At 34.5% G+C, this 12,538-nt stretch overlaps 2 protein-coding genes across 3 annotated transcripts in view; one reads left to right on the top strand and one right to left on the bottom strand.

Moving 5' to 3' along the window:
* LOC109205740 (putative cysteine-rich receptor-like protein kinase 20) overlaps positions 1 to 2,445 on the top strand; it is a 6,575-nt gene extending 4,130 nt beyond the window's left edge. For both annotated transcript variants that reach the window (XM_019368482.1, XM_019368483.1), the window contains exons 5-7: positions 417 to 654; positions 1,330 to 1,480; positions 2,041 to 2,445. In XM_019368482.1, coding sequence (XP_019224027.1) covers positions 417 to 654; positions 1,330 to 1,480; positions 2,041 to 2,349 — 698 coding nt within the window. In that variant the 3' untranslated portion in view covers positions 2,350 to 2,445. The remainder of the gene's footprint in view (positions 1 to 416; positions 655 to 1,329; positions 1,481 to 2,040) is intronic.
* Positions 2,446 to 9,357: 6,912 nt separating this feature from the next.
* LOC109205734 lies at positions 9,358 to 10,119 on the bottom strand. The gene has a single exon (XM_019368477.1). It carries the CDS (start codon positions 10,117 to 10,119, stop codon positions 9,358 to 9,360), a length of 762 nt encoding a protein of 253 aa, XP_019224022.1.
* Positions 10,120 to 12,538: the final 2,419 nt, after the last annotated feature.

Here is a 12,538-nt window from a genome sequence, read left to right on the forward strand (position 1 = left end):
TATATATATATATAATAGACAAATTTTATATATTTTTTCGGCTATTATTTTTACAGCGGCTATACAATATCATTTTTCTTTTATTTTATGTGACACTCTTTCTTTTATAGTTTGTTTAAAAAAATGACGCGTTTCTATTTGAAAATAATATAATTTTAAACACCCCATAATAATATATATTTATATAGCACAAAAATATTATGACATATTTATGAGTATTAGTTTTAAAAAATTTCGATTTTTCTTAAATTGTACGTGCATCAAGTCAAACTATGCTACATAAAATGAAAGAATCGGAAAGTAGTATACATCCACTAATATTGTCACTCATTTTTACTTTACTAATAAGAAATTATTTTTCCCATGCAGTATATCTCTATATTTTATTTTTCATTAACTTGATTTCTCATGTATAGATCAAGTCAGAAGATTACTTCTAAATTGGGAAAAAAGAGTGCAAGTAATTGAAGGAATTATTCAAGGGCTCCTATACCTCCAAGAATACTCAAGATTAACAATTATTCATAGGGATTTGAAAGCTAGCAATATTTTATTGGATATAGATATGAAACCAAAGATTTCTGACTTTGGAATGGCAAGAATATTTAAGAAGGATGAAGTTGAAGCAAATACCCTACGAGTTGTTGGAACAATGTAAGTAGTATATATATTTATAATTTAACTTACATACACTGACAATATATATAAAGAAACTTTAATTTATACTACCAAGTTATATTTAACACTACAAAAAAAATAGAATTAGAGATAGAACTTCATCGCTAATCTGTTGCTAAATTGCTCGTAGTGAATATAATTTCTTAATAATCTGCCATTACTTCGCCGCTAAATAGAATTAGCTACAAAAAAATTTGTCGCTAATTCCTATATTTTTAATAGTAAATTTATTTGTTGTAGAAGCAACCTTAGTTTCAAGAAACAAATTCCCTTTTTTTTTTATGAAAAGTTACTATAAATTTATTTTGGGTGATTTGATATTGTATAAATTTCTTAAACTGTAGGTGCATATTAGTTAGACTTAATTATTTATTCATATGTATCTCTAGCAAAGTATTCTTACACTATTAAAAAAAAAAAAAGAATTAGCGACGGACAAATTCTGTAGCTAAACAGATAAATTCATCGCTAATTCTATTTAGCAATGGATTAGTGATAGATTATCAAAAAAATTATGTTAGCTATGAGCGATTTAGCAACAGATAAGCGATGAAGTTCGTAGCTGATTTTATTTTTTTTTTATTTTTTTTGGTAGTGTTACGAATTATGATTATATTCTTAATTACCACATTCATTTTCAATGAGTTGCAGGGGTTATATTCCACCTGAATATGTGGAACAAGGCATCTATTCAACAAAATCTGATGTTTTCAGTTTTGGAGTACTTCTTCTTCAAATCATAAGTGGGAGGAAGAATACATGCCTACATGGTCCAGATGAAAACTTAAGCCTTCTTGAATACGTGAGTTGTGATTATAAATTGAATATATGTTTACAAGTATTTAATTAGGGTTTAACTTATTTACACCGATATTATAAAAGAATTACACTATCAACATATTTTAACTAGTTTATAGCAAGTTGACTGTTCTATATTCTAGTTTATTGATCTCGTGATAGTTACATGTAGCTATGTTTTAGATTACCTAATAGCGTAAAACATTTACTATATTGTTAGTGTATAAACTCATATAATGAAGAGCTTAACTTATATACGCTGATTATATAACAAAACTGTTATGCAATCATGTCATCTAAAAGAGAATAACATGTAACCTTCCATATAAATTAAGTGGGATTTGTAACCTGTAAAGTACAATAGGCTCATACTACCGCGGCGAGAGGTCGTCTCGCTACACATTCCCCCATATTTGATTTGCTACAGATTGAGGCATATCTTTTGGAGATGGTCACGTCAATATTGATAAAAGTATATTGATACCATTTAAATACTTTGCACTACCAATATATTATGTTAAATCATTTAAATAAAAAAATTTAACTTTTTCTTTTATTATGCAGGCATATGAAATGTGGAGAGATGGTAAAGGCATGGAGTTTATGGATCCATCACTTGATGATACAACATCATCTTGTAAACTATTGAAATGCATGCAAATTTCTTTATTATGTGTCCAAAAAAATCCATTGGATAGGCCTACAATGTTAGAAGTTTCTTATTTGTTAAAGGATGTGAATTTTGCTATGAATTCTCTCAAAAGGCCTGCATTTTCTACAAGGGAAGATGAAGAAGTTGGCAATTCAAATGGCTCAGTGCAGGAAATTGGAGACGTTGACACTGCAACAATTACACAATTGGTTGCACGATAATGTTACTCTTTGTAATTCAATTAATCACTTGAAAAATTGTAAGAAAGATGTGTCATTTATGATATTAATTACAATTTCTTTTTCAATTCTTCGAAATGTGTTCTATATTTTGTAGGATTTTATGAAGCTGAAATTCAAATTAACTCTTGATATGAAGTTATATACACACTGACAGCAGTAGCGGAGCTAGGATATATATCGGGAGAACCCTCTTCGGCTCACCTGTTTGACCCAAAATTCAGATCTAGGATTAAACAATTAGATTTTCTAATAAAATAGAGTTAATTTTAGCTAATATTAATATTCAAAAGATCGTTTAACTGATTTTGTAACAAGATGTTGTGAATATTATTCAAATAGTAATAAAGAGCAACAGTACTAAAGCAATATTCAGTAGCCCAAGAACAAAGAGGATAGCATTAAATAACAATAAATGATAATGACTCATGTTTGATGTGAAGAGGTAGTTGTTATTGTAAGTTAATTTTATCTCATGGTGGAAAAAATATATACGTACATTGTCCACTCATAGAACTATTTAAACTCCTTCAATTAATATTTTTCTTTCCATCTAATACGCGATATTAGTCAACTGTTAGGGTGTTTAGTATATACTTAGTAAGAAGGAAAAAATAGAGAAAAGACAACTATTAGCATCCTGTTATAAAATAATAAAAGAAGAAGAAGAGTAGTGTAGAGAAAAGTAGAGGGAGAGAATTCTTATTGATTTTGTGATGAATTACAATGGAATAGAACCCTCTATTTATAGGGAGAGGGTGACTTAGCCACCAAGTAATAAACCCTAGAATCTCTCTAAATATGGACATTCACCATAAATAGAATTCTATTTATAACACTCCCCCTTGAATGTCTATTCAATAGATAATGTGCCTCGTTAAAACCTTAACTAAAATAAAACCTAGTAGGAAAAAATTCTAGAGAAGGAAAAAGAGTACACATATCTAAAAATACGCCTTTTGGTTGCCTCGTTAAAAACCTTGCAAGGAAAACTCAGTGGGACAAAACCTTGTAAGGGAAAAAGAGTACAACGCGTATTAACTCCCCCTCATGAGAGCATCACTTCACATCCTTAAGCATTTGCATTCCAATCTTGTGCACCATCTTCAAAAGATCTTTGGTAGATATTTGATAAACAAACCAGCCATATTAACTTCAACGAATTTGTTTCACCTTGAAATCATCATACCTGATAGATGTATTTTCTTCATATGATCTTGTTGTAACCGTCAGTTCAATATCTTCACATAGAGGTGAAAACTCTTGGTATCATATTATCATGCCTATAGTTATAGCAAGATACATTTGTGCACAAATTGTACTGAGGAAGTAGTACTTCAAGATCAAGAATTGTATATGCTTCAAGCGATTTAAATCCTTCAAGGATTGTCATATAAGTCATACAATAGGTTTTAATTAGATGCATATCAAGTTTTCATGTCATGCTAGACAAATAAGATATTGAAAACTGATTGCACATATCAATTGGCTTCATACTTTCAAAGTGTTTGAACTGAAGGTCCAAAACTATNTGTCTTTCATATGAAACAAATTCTATTCGAATTGTGTCTCTTTCATTTGGCCAGTATTTTTGTGTCTATATTCGACATACTTAAGATCCTCATCTATACTTAGCGCTAACATAGATGTCGTCGACGAACATTTTATATCGGTTTCAATATTTTTTCATAAAGACATAACATAGAGATCTCTTCATTCATTTCAAGTACCTAAACCTCTCCTGAGATTTAATGAAGTATTATGTCATGTAATCTTCTAGATCACTTGCTTCCTTTATTATGATCATCTTGATCATTTGCTCATCTTCTTTATCAAGAAGTTATTTGAAACCGATTTGTCTATATGCTTTAAGCATACCATAGACTTTGTCCTTCTAGGACTTAATATGAGCATTTGCAATGAGAATATAGTTACTTTCTTTGGGTCAGCAAATGCGTCCGGCATGCTTTGCAATATATTGCACATGAATTATCCTTTATGAACTTCATGTTCATATTATCTTATTCGAGGATCTAGATGTACAAATGATAATTCATTCCACATAACTTTTTCTCAACTGTTTATCATGTCTCCCCCTCATGTTAGAAAAACTAACTTGTTACCTCAACTTTGAGAATTCACCTTTGTGCGTTATGGTGTTAATCAAAATATACACCGCACATCAATAATAATGAGATGGAATTATTTGGTTCCTGACCCTGAAACCACTTGTGAGGGGAGAATGTAATATACTTTCGTATATAGCCTATATCAAACTGATATAGATAACTTTGTTCTCACAAGCAATAGTTTAGCTATTAAGTGGATGCACTCAATAAATCATTTTGCTAAACCAACTGTGATGTAAACCAACTTATCAGGATAAACTATCTTGAATAGAAAATCTGGAAATTATGCTCGAAATTAAATTATTGAGCAAATTACCTCGCAAAACACCATGTTGCGGATTAATAATAATCGCACATGTAACCATCTCATAGATGCATCTTATGTGGTATACATGGCAGGTGAATGGGCTCATATTCACCTTTGATATTTCCAGCATTCATGGGATTCAATCCCAATTTTAATTGGTCTATTAATTAATGAGAACAAGCAAGGTAAGAGAATTCGTAAAGAACTTTCTAGTTCTTTAATATTTAGCCATGTGAATTCTCTTTTATTTTTTCACATCATACTTGAATTAACATGGCTAAACCAATTATGCCAACTGGATAAATTATCAATATTGATAAACTTCAGATTTACACCATGACGTGTGCAATTATCAATAAACTCCAAGTTTATTATGATATGGGTTTTTATATCAATAAATATCCACTTCATTGTGGTATTCTTTTGTTTATGTAGTACAAATTGAAGAATAAAGCGGGTAGCTTTTCACATACATATTACCCCGCTACAAGTTGTAGTAATAGAAGATATTAAATCTTTCCTTTATTTATAGTCTCAGTATAATCAACCGCTTTCGCGTATACTTTGGAAACTGAATAAGTTTCTTTGAGACTTACTACAACACAATACCTTATTGGTAATTAATTGTGTTTCTCCAAAATAGTAATAATTGGCTCTTCCAGAGCTCTCAGTTAATTTTGTACTACCACAGATTTTTAATCAAACATCTATGTGGTGATATCTCTTTTAAAGAGAAAGTTATACCAATTATGGTTATGGTCAAAATTATATACAAGATATATTTCTTGCATTAATGTTATTCTTTAATAATCACATTACCAAAATATTTTGGCGTACAATAGGTACGTGACCAATGACCATTCATGCCATAATAATGACATTATTTTCTTAATCATCTCAAACCTCCTTCTAGAGGTGAGTGTGGTATATTTACTACCACTAGCACGTTCATATTCTTCCAAGAATGAATATGTATTTATAAATCAGATGTTGTCACATTCACATCAATGAATGGACCATAATCATCTATATGCGCTTTATAAAATCTCATGTCAAATCAATGACAAATATTACATTCACAAAATGAAAGATTATTTTGAGAATCCTTATTATTCTCCTTATCACAATGATGACGATATTAATTTTCGTCTATTGCCACGTCCACCATCCATTGATACATTCATAGTAATAATTTTGTCTTCTTTCAGACTTATCACATACTGCTATCACATTCTCTTAAGGGAATGAGAATGGAGCAAATTCAATGGGACGTGTTTTCAATAGTTTGCCCACAATCATACATGAATTTCATCATGGCAAGGCATAGAAATTTTACCACTTCAGGTGGTTGTAATTTCTTACAAACTCCATTAGAGTTATAATCAAACTTTGTTGTCTTTGCTTGTATATAAAAATTCAAAGTATAGAAATAAAAGNGAAAAAATACGGTCAAATACTTACCTTAAATCCGAAATTTAATCATGAAGGAAGTTCATAGAACTATTAACAATCATTATGCTCAATCCCAAAGCTTCTACTCAATTGGTTAGAGTCTCGTGCTGATAACGTGTTATAAAATAATAAAAGAAGAAGAAGAATAGTGTAGAGAAAAGTAGAGGGAGAGAATTCTTATTGATTTTGTGATGAATTACAATGGAATAGAACCCTCTATTTATAGGGAGAGGGTGACTTAGCCACCAAGTAATAAACCCTAGAATCTCTCTAAATATGGACATTCACCATAAATAGAATTCTATTTATAACGCATCCAATTTATTTCTCAATGTGTCAAACTTATTTCCTTTTATTTTCTGAATCTGGAAGCAATACTATACATCAAACTTAATCAAACTTGTAGTACATCACACGGCTTTTACTGTAGCCCATGTGGAAATATATGGATCACATAAAAGAAGAAAAAAGTGCAAGCTAATAATAATGCATGTCTTCTCTTCTATAGTCAAACTTTACTGCAACAATTATGCGCATGATCCTTAATAATGTAGTTAAAACTTTGCTGACTTATTTAGTTATTGGTGTGTGGTGATGGCAAAAATGACACTATCAGAGTTAGGGGTGCTTATCGGGCGGATATTTACGTTAACGGTTTAGCTTATCGGTTATCAGTTTATAAATGTAGTAATTCGCTAGCTATCCAATAAGATATCGGGTGAATTGGTATCGGACTAGCGATTATCGGGTTGTTATCGGGCGGTTTATCGGCTAAATCAAATAGACAATAAAAAAGAAGTTTAGAATTAGAGATAAGGAAAAATTTGGAGTAAAGCATTACATTTGCTCGGTGCTCGCCTCTATCTAGTCGAGCATTTATATAATCCAGTTGGTTTTAGCGATGCTGCTAAAAACAATTTCATGTACAGAGAGATATAGGCTTCTCGATTTCAATAGACAATTCTTGTAAAATAAAGCTCTTTTTCTCTTATATGGCAATGTTGATTAACATAATTTGCTGATCATATAGTTCAAGATTGTGGCTTAAGCATATGCACTCTAATTTATCACCGATCCAAGGAAATTCTTTAAAAAATGAGTTCTCTAGCTTTTCGGAATAAATGTTGTACCTTTCCTTTTTAAGTTTCCATCAGATGAAGGCCAATGTTCCATATAATAAAGAAGAAATGGATGAAAATTGACATAGGTATAAAAGTTTAAATATAAAAAAATTTAACGGATTAACAGTTTATCCGATAAGGAAATTGAGTAATCCGCCCCCAAATCGTTAAGCAGTTAATTACAATTTCAATTCGTTCACCAACCATTACTGCGATACCTTTCACCAGTTGCCTCCTCAGTCAGAGCTCGTCGTACCCTGCTGTGCGGTTTACACCTCATGTGTTATTTGCGGGCTATTACATAGTCAGCAAGTTATTACCCAGTGCGCACCCGAAGAGTACGGCTACAAATTTTCCTGGGAATTTTCCAAAAGAAAAGGGGGGGGGGGGGGGGGGGAGCTCCCAAAAAAGGAAATAATAATAATAATTAAGAAAGAAAGAAGGTGTGACATGACTGACCTTGAAATTATTTTATTTAATTTTCTGAATCTGGAAGCAAAAACATAACAAGCTTAGTCTAAACGTGCAGTACATCACACAACTTTTATTGAAGTATATGTCGACAGGTTTCTAAAAGGTGTATGTGTTTTCTCTCCACTATTTCATTCTGTTGTGGGGTATAAACACAAGTAGTTTGATAAATAATTCCTTGAGAAGATAGAAAAGCTGATGTTTCCAGGCTACTCCCAAGTTCTAAGGCATTGTCTGACCTTATGATCTTAACCTTCTTTGCAAATTGTCTTTCTACCATGGCATGAAAATGTTTTAGCATAGCAAAAGCATTTGATTTAGTGCTTAGGAGGTAAATCCAAGTATACCTACTGAAATCATCAACTATTGTAAGGAAATATTTAAAACCATCATGAGTAGGTTCTCTATATGGTCCCCAAGTGTCTATATGAATTAGATAAAAAATTGCCTTAGTTGTTATGCAACTGGACTGGAAAGGTAATTTAACTTGTCTGGCTTTTGCACAAATATCACAGTGATCAAATAAATTAGAAGAGGATGAACAAGGAATAGAGGAAATATTTCTCATATTAGAGTGAGGCAAATGCCCAAGTCTGTCATGCCATAGGCTTACAATAGTTGAGAAAGCAGTAGAAGATAAAACTGAAACTAAAGACTGAGTACTAGCTCTATTACAACTTAGCTCTATTACAACAGAGAAAAGTTGGACATAAGTCCATCTTTGAATTCAAATAACTGGAATTAGGCTTGATGGAGTGGAGTAGATATATGCCTTTTTTTCTTTACCAAGAACCACTGACCCCTTCATTGAAAGGGCCTGCAAAATTGCACCAAGATCATGAAAAATGAGAAGACATTTAACATGTTTACACACTTATGAACTGACAAAATATTGTATTTGAAACTTGGGACAAAAAGAACATTAATTAGAGTAAGATTAGGCATGACTTGTACGCTTCCAGCCTGATGGACTTTGACCCTTTATGAGTTAGGCAAATTGACAAAAACAGGCTTGATTAGAGTTTGGATGTTGAATAAAAGAGTAAAATCACATGTCATATGCTCAGAAGCACCTGAGTCTAAAATCCAAAGAACAGAATTAGAAACATCAGAGAAGGAATGTGAAGGTATACCAACATAATTGGCAGTGACATTAACCTCAGAACTTATCTCTCCTTGAGGTGCATATTTGACTTGTTGAAGCAACTAACAGAGGTTATTGTATTGTTCTTGAGTAATTCCCCTTTCTGCATTAGCCACCGATTGATTTGCATTATCATCTGCTGTGAGTACAGCATTACCCTGTACTCCATTATGAAACCTCTTGTTTTTAGTGAACTTAAAGTCTGTAGGGAAACCAATGATTCTGTAGCACCTTTCAGCTGTATGTCCAGGTTTCTTGTTGTAGTTGCATATGATATTGTTTCTTTTTCCTTCAAAGTTTCCCTTCTTCTCTGTATTAACAAATTTCTGGGCACCATACTGCTGTTTTGCAGCCATGAAAGTAGAGTCAACTGGATGTTGAGCAACATCGAATTTCGTTTTGTTTCTCCTCTTGGATTAACAGAGAATAAGCATGATTGATGCTGGTAGGTGGAGATCCCATCAGAAAGTTGCTCTTTACCCTAGAGTATGCCTCATTCAGTCCCATGAGAAACTGAATGAGCCTACCATCTTGCTGAGATTTGAGAGATTTGCTCTTTCCTCCACAAGAGCATTCACAACTGCAATAGACACAGGTATCAAAACTATCCAATTCATCCCAGATTCTTTTGAACTTAGTGTAGTATCCAACAACATCAGAATTTCCTTGAACTAAGTCGCTAAGTTCCTTTTGCAGTTGATAAAGGAGAGCTCCATTGCTCTGCCCAAACCTGTCCTCCAGCTCCTTCCATATTTCCTTGGCAGTTTTTGAATAGAGAACGCTCTCGTCAATTTCTTTGGAGAGTGAGTTCAATAGCCAGGAGATCACCATGTCATTACACCTATTCCAAGCCTTAAAAGAAGGAGAAGAAGTTGCTGGCCCAGTGATAGATCCATCTATGAATCCAAGTTTGTACTTGGCTGAGAGAGCTATGAATACAGCCCTGTGCCAACCTCTATAACTCTTACCATCGAAGATTGAGTTAAATAGGATCATCCCTGGTGAGTCAGATGGGTAAAGGTAAAAGGGATGAGAAGAGTCATTAGTGACAGTGGGCTGAGAAGACTCAGTAGTGGTGGAAGAACCAGAATCCACAGCTGAAGGAGAAGGAAAATCAGAGTTTGCCATTAGAGAGATTTGCTAAGAAGCTTGAAGAAGAAGAAAGATCGGATCAAGAACCTTGTTGCTCTGATACCAAGTGTAACGACCAGACCGATCTTTTTGAGCTCTAGAGTATCGTTCAGCGATTTGAAGCCCTGAGTAGCTTCACTTCAGGTATTATGACTTGTACGCATGGTCGGAATCGAATTCCAGGAAGTTCGGAGTTGATTCGGAGAGAGAATTCTCATTTCGGAAGCTTTAAGTTGAAAGAATTGACTAAGATTGTATTTTTGAGTAAACAACCTCGGAATCTGGATTCGAAGGTTCCAGCAGGTTGTATGATGATTTCGGACTTGGGCGTATGCCCGTACTAGGTTTTGGAGACCAGGGAACGTTTCGGCGCCTATTGTGAAAGTTAGCATTTTTGGAAGAATTTCATGAGTTTGGGTTCAAGTGCATTTCAGTGTTATCTATGTCCGTTTGGGATTTTGAGTCTGGGAATAGCTCCGTATGGTGATTCTGGTGTTGGGAGCGCGATCGGAAGTGAATTCGGAGATCTGTGGGTCATTTTGGAGTCATTTGGCTAAAGATAGAAATTTGAAGGTTTTTGGAAAGTTTGATCGAGAGTTGACTTTTTGATATCGAGATCGGATTTCGATTCTGGAAGTTGGAGTAGGTACATAATGTCGAATATGACTTGTGTGCAAAATTTGAGGTCAATCGGACACGATTTGATAGGTTTAAACACTAAGAGGAGAAGTTTGAAATCTTAAAGTTTATTAAGTTTGAATTGGAGTGTGATTCATGGTTTTAGCGTTGTTTGATATGATTTGAGGCTTCGAGCAAGTACGTGTTATGTTTTTAGACTTGTGAGGGTGTTTGGTTTGGAGCCCCGGGGGCTCGGGTGAGATTCGGGATAGCTTCGGAGTGATTTGCTAAGAAATGGGATTGCTGGTACTGGTATGGCCGCATTTGTGATGTTCTGGTCGCAAATGCGACCATCACATTTGCGAGGAGGGCTACGCAATTGCGAAGGAGCCCGACCCCTGGCAGTGTTCGCATTTGCGGCACTATTGCCGCATTTGCGATCCTAGCAGACGTCGCATTTGCGACTCTGTGGTCGCATTTGCGATCCCAGCAGCATAGGCCAGGCTTTGCATTTGCGAGGCTTTTGTCGCATTTGTGAACCTGGTGTCGCAAATGCGACATCAGAGGGGTGTGTCCAGTTATTAATTTTGAGACTTAGACCATTTAGCTCATTTCCTTTCATCTCTTGGGCGATTTTGGAGCTTTTGGAAGAGGGTTCTCACCTAGCACTTTGAGTTTTGGATCATTCGGCTCCAATTTGGAGGTTTGAGCACGTTCTTGAATTGGGATATAGACTTCGGAGCGAGGTGAGTCTCCTTTCTAACCTTGTAAGAGGGAATTGTCCTCATAGGTGAGTTAATTGGTTATGTGCTCCTATTTGTGGGGGTTACGTACGCACAAGGTGACGAGAGTCCGTGCGTAGCTACTATTATGCTTATGTCCGGGTAGTTTAGGACCCAAAAGCATGCTTACTTGTAATAAATGCAACCTTGTTGACAAATTTAAAAATGCTTAAATCATATCGAAGAGGCAAACTATTTTCTAAAAGAGTTAATCTTTATTTTCTTGATTTGTAAAAAGGGGAATTTACACCTCCTTGAATAATTATTTCTTTGATGAATGTCTTGATTGACTGTTTGAATATGTGATTCTTTGTGTACCTGCGTCGCATGTATGATTCGCGCGCAGGGCGATTATTTATTTATATTTGACCGCGTCACATGTATGATTCGCGAGCGGGGTAATAGATGCATCTATGGTTCGCGCCATTCGACCCTCTGGCAGTGCATAGTTTAAATATTATTGGATCGGGCCGTACGTCCTCGGCATGATTTACGCATGCTAGTATTGCTTGCCTTGAAATTTATTGAAGTGATATTGTTTCTTCCCGGTTTGAGAATAAATGTACAAATGATGAAAAGGGATTTGGGAGTTTCCTATAAAAGAAAGAATTGCTTACTTGCTTCACTTTACTAAATTACAATCATGTTTATATAAATCCTCAATTTGTTACATTATTGGTTTATCATTATTGGACCATTAGTAAGTGTCTAAGTACCTCTCGTCTATACTTCTTCGAGATTAGGCGGGATACTTACTGAGTACACGTTGTTTTCGTACTCATGCTACACTTGTTGTGCATTTTTGTTGCACAGGCATATGCATATCTAGCGGCCTTGTGGGCGTAACAACATGGTTGATACGGAGACTTAGGTGAGCTGCACCTCTCGAGACAATCCGCAGCCAGCAGTGTCTCCTTCAGATTTCCATATTTACTTTCTGCCCTATTTGTATTCCGAGCAGTTATTGTATTATATTATTTCCTAGAGATAGCTCATGCACTTGTGACACCGGGTTC

The sequence above is a fragment of the Nicotiana attenuata genome, unplaced genomic scaffold, assembly GCF_001879085.1.
Source record: "Nicotiana attenuata strain UT unplaced genomic scaffold, NIATTr2, whole genome shotgun sequence".
Lineage (NCBI taxonomy): Eukaryota > Viridiplantae > Streptophyta > Magnoliopsida > Solanales > Solanaceae > Nicotiana > Nicotiana attenuata.